Source organism: Habropoda laboriosa, unplaced genomic scaffold, assembly GCF_001263275.1.
Source record: "Habropoda laboriosa isolate 0110345459 unplaced genomic scaffold, ASM126327v1 scaffold45, whole genome shotgun sequence".
In the NCBI taxonomy this organism is placed as follows: Eukaryota; Metazoa; Arthropoda; class Insecta; order Hymenoptera; family Apidae; genus Habropoda; species Habropoda laboriosa.
The window spans coordinates 465,939-470,529 of NW_017100168.1; the positions used below are offsets into that span (position 1 = coordinate 465,939).

Sequence of the window (4,591 nt, forward strand, 5' to 3'; positions counted from 1 at the left end):
TATTATAAAGTAGACTTCTTTTAGAATTTTGTTCGTTCTATGGGTGTTATAACGCGGAAATTTTTTTGAACAAAGAATTAAACTACTGTCCAATTTGCGATCTATAAATTGTTCTATACAGGAAGGAAGTGAATTGCGCGTTCAAAAGGAGAAGTGAAACGCAATTGAAAATATGACGCCTGTCATATCGAAGCGTAGAGTTATATCGCTCGAATTTCACAAGAGGTTTTAATATAACTGTTTGAAAACAAAGTTGAGCATCTTGTGCGTTGTGCAACGCATTTTCGATAGTTCTATTTAAATCGACAGACCTTTTTGTTTTTAAAAAGTGTTCAATCCCTGTGAGATAAATTATTCGTACAAGATTCATTGTTCTCGATGCGAGTACAATGTTTGACCTATGTATTTCGAACGCGTAACTTCAAGGCTGTAAAATATAGTCGAATCGAACAAGTTGGCATTCCTTTCCATAACAAACAACGTTATTGTTTATGCAACATTCGTGCTACAAGTTAAAATTAAACCCCGATTTAATCCACTTGTTTGATAATATCGGAGCTTGTTTTAATCGATACTTCGAGTGACTAACAAAAGCATCGACGTTCTTCTGCATTGGTAAAACTTGAAGATATAAAAAAGAAGAAAATATAGGTTCGATAAGGGATAGTTTATTATTAGCGACACGCAGTCGCTTCTTCGTCATCTTATATTTTCAGTATATAAAATCGACGTTATCCTTCTACCGGAGTACTCGCACTCGTTAAATACTTTTTCATTCAAAACTGACATTTATGGCCAAAATTGGCACTGATAAATATTTCTATTTGAACAGACAAGGAAGAGGTCTTTATTGGTGAAAATTCTGAATATTTAATATTCATTGGCAAAAATATTTGTCGCTTGATTATTCGAGAATGCAAATGACAGGGAAAATTTTGAAAACTGCATCCCGAAATATTCGATACAAACACACTGCCAGAAATGTCAAACCGAACCTACGCGTTTTGGCTTAACAATTGACAAAAGCTTGACTCCGTCGACTCGGTATATGTATTTCGTAATTTCTCTTGAAAAACCACACAATACCTTTACTTAGTCTTAACACGTATACGACAATTTTCTACAATTACTTTTTGACCAAGGAAAAATTACAAGTATGCTTTCAAAATTTCTTCGCGAATAATATTGAACATTTCTAATACAATACTCCGTCGCCATAGACAAAAAATAGTAACCACAATCAAAAATTGAAACGTACACCCAAAATTGAAGAGAGTATAAAAGTAACGCGAACGTAATTTTTTTTCTCAAATTCGGAAAACTTATTGTGACGCAAGACATGCTAAATTCAATTTTCACGCGGAAGGACCACCCAGAATACAGGTGAACCGTACTCTACGCCACGTACAGCAAAATTCGTTGGAATCGTGACGCCCCACTGTCACCGAATCTTAATTTAACGCGATCTCACTCGAGCATTAGCATCGGTGGAAAGTCTCCAACGGTTAGATCGAGAAAGCGGGAATCCCTAAAACGCTATTTGTTATTAATACCACAGCGACCGTGTTCTCCCTCCACCGTCGTCCACCAGAATCGAAGCTGTGTCGCGGAAGGAACTCTAATAAAAATATCGCCGCGGAAACGTAGGCAGGTTTGGCAGTCCCCGTTCGATCGTTCTCATCGTGGAAAACGAAAACGAATTCGCACGGATCGAGACCGGGTTACACGAACTTGGCTGCCAACTCTTGCCTAGTCCATTGCGGCGCGTATGTACACATTTGAAAATCCATCTCTGGTGTCCCGGGGGCCGGGAACCGCTAGCAGCCCGCTCAGATTGGCAGTCGTCCTCGAGTCTCTAGAGAGAGTTGATCGAGAGTGTGCTGAGTGTCGGTCACTTTCGAATTCTGGACCGCTGCGGCTAAGTTTAGGCTCAGACCAGCCAGTTAAACCAGTAGAGAACGAGGCGTACCAAAGTGTCTTATTCGTGAAAACCACATTCAGCCATCTCTCTCTCTCTCTCTCTCTCTATCTCTTTCGTTCGTCTGTTCTATCGAGGTGGTCGGTGTAATCGCGAAACGATCGAAGATTTAAACCCGAAGAGGAGTGACTGATTTGAACCCTTTCACCTGTCCAAAGATCGCCAATCGCTCAGACTTCAGCTTGTCGAAGACCGCGCAGGCCAGCCACGTGACCAGAGAAGTGTTTCCGCGTAGCTTTGAAGAGAACAGGTTGAAACCCTTACCCTTGCTAGTGAAAAGCGCGTACGCTCGAAAAGAAGCCGAACAGATCCATCGTGAGATAGCGAATATCAACATGCAGTCGTTGAAAGATATACAAAACATGTCCGAGATACAGAGTGCGTTCGATCACGGTAAAAGTCTTCGCGGGAAATCGGCGAAAGCGATAGAGTTCCACCTGAGGGCCGAGGCGTTGAAGAATTTGAGCAAAAGTCAAGAGTTGGCCGATATAAGGAAGTATCAGAGGGAGAACGCCTCGTGTGTTAATACGGTGTGGGACAATAGGGAGCATCTGAGGCTGATGGAGGAGAGAACGAGAAATCTGTTGGACGAGGACGCGATAACAGCGCCTTTGAACAGCCTGAGCAGGGAGCTGAGAGGATTCGAGGAGAAGTCGAGCAACTACTTCCTGGACAAGAGGTATCGACACCCGAGACTCCTGAGACCCAGACGATTGTACGGATGCCTGGGAATCAGGCCCGCTTAGAAGGATGGACGTTTTCATGATTTGGTAGATTTTATTTGATCGGTAGCAGCGAGGGTAAGATTAATGCGACACGGACACGATGAAGAGGGAGTAAAACGATCGACGAGAATTCCGTTGGACTGTCGTTTGATCTTCGGGGCTTATCAATCGTAGATTAGGCGATTTTTAGATGTATATTGTAGTAGACACTTGTTATGGAATATTGTACAATTTTTTTTTTTTCGTTGTATTTTTCTTTCTCGACAAATTTTCTAACTTTTTTTTTTCGATAGAATAGACACACTTGTCTTTAGGTGTACTTCTTTTATTTATTTTTTTTTTAGTACGATACAACGATGATTATTTTTTAGGAACGTCAAAGAACCGAAGAACGTTGAAACATGTACATGCATCTTCCTCGTTTACATAAATACACACTTTCCACTTGTGGTAACGTGAATGATATTATTCCGCTGACTTGTATCCAGGTTGCTGAGAACTAACAAATTTATCGCATCGAAACCATCCAATTATCTAACCTATGGCTAAGCACGACGAATCTATATAGAAGTCTCGGTAATATCTAACACACCTCGTGTCGCTAACTAAATATGCTAACGGCGTACCCTTGAGAATGTTCACCAACAAACGAAGAATCTTCTTGCAAGTGTTTAAGATGGTTTTTGTGATAATAAAAATGGAAAGGTATGACGCCTTTTTTTTTAAACGATCCAAAGTCTTGCTGTTCCGTCACCTGGAAAACACACACAATAATCCGGTTGTGAGACCTTATTAAAAAAAAAAAAAAACAAATTGACTCGATTGGGGTATCGGTAATTTTCATATTGAAACGAAATAAATTAGCAAGCAGACCAGTATCGAGATCGAGCAGCTGAACGCACGCGTGGTCGAGGCAGAGACGAAGCTGAAGACCGAGGTGCAGCGTATCAAGAAGAAGCTGCAGATCCAGATCACCGAGCTGGAATTGTCCCTGGACGTTGCCAACAAGAACAACATCGATCTGCAGAAGACGATCAAGAAGCAGTCGCTCACTTTGACCGTAAGTGGATGATATACTATGTATCGATAATTGTCAACACTTTGATTTTTTGGTCAATTTTTAGAATGGATTGTGAGGAAGTTTAATTCGTTTTAGAGAAGATTTGGGGAGTGGATGCTTAAGTTTAGAGAACTGTGAATAGTAAAAATTAGTAATGTGAATTTTGGGAAGTAAGTTTGTCACGTTTATTGAGTAATATTGAAAGGAGAAAATTTGGGAAGTGGACATTTAAATGTTCTTATTCGTCAAAAATAAAAATATTGAGAATTGTGAACAATAAAAATTAGTGGAGTGAATTTTGGGAAGTAAGTTTGTCACGTCTGTCGAGTAATATTGGAAAGAGAAAATTTGGGAAGTGGACATTTAAATGTTCTTATTCGTCAAAAATAAAAATATAGAGAATTGCGAATAGTGAAAATTAGTGGAGTGAATTTTGGGAAGTAAGTTTGTCACGTTTATTGAGTAATATTAAAAAGAGAAAATTTGGGAAGTGGACATTTAAATGTTCTCGTTCGTCAAAAATAAAAATATAGAGAATTGCGAATAGTGAAAATTAGTGGCATGAATTTTGGGAAGTAAGTTTGTCACGTTTATTGAGTAATATTGAAAAGAGAAAATTTGAGAAGTGGACATTTAAATGTTCTTATTCGTCAAAAATAAAAATATAAAGAATTGCGAATAGTAAAAATCATTAACCTGAATTTTGGAATATAAATATTTGTAAAATGAAACAAGAAGGAGAAATATTATTTTCCATTTCTTTGCTTCGAAACTTCCCTCTACACAGTGTCTAAAAAACGAACACAGAAATAGAATAATTAAATTTTA

General features: G+C 38.9%; 2 protein-coding genes across 4 annotated transcripts in view; both read left to right on the plus strand.

The window, feature by feature from the left end:
- LOC108578657 (paramyosin, short form-like) overlaps positions 1 to 2,911 on the plus strand; it is a 4,807-nt gene extending 1,896 nt beyond the window's left edge. Inside the window, exon 3 of the mRNA XM_017942026.1 lies at positions 2,137 to 2,911. Coding sequence (XP_017797515.1) covers positions 2,137 to 2,724 — 588 coding nt within the window. The 3' untranslated portion in view covers positions 2,725 to 2,911. The remainder of the gene's footprint in view (positions 1 to 2,136) is intronic.
- The window catches only part of LOC108578656 (paramyosin, long form-like), a 27,493-nt gene that overhangs the window by 18,145 nt on the left and 4,757 nt on the right, over positions 1 to 4,591 (plus strand). For all 3 annotated transcript variants that reach the window (XM_017942023.1, XM_017942024.1, XM_017942025.1), the window contains one exon: positions 3,568 to 3,763. In XM_017942023.1, the coding sequence (XP_017797512.1) occupies positions 3,568 to 3,763 (196 nt within the window). The remainder of the gene's footprint in view (positions 1 to 3,567; positions 3,764 to 4,591) is intronic.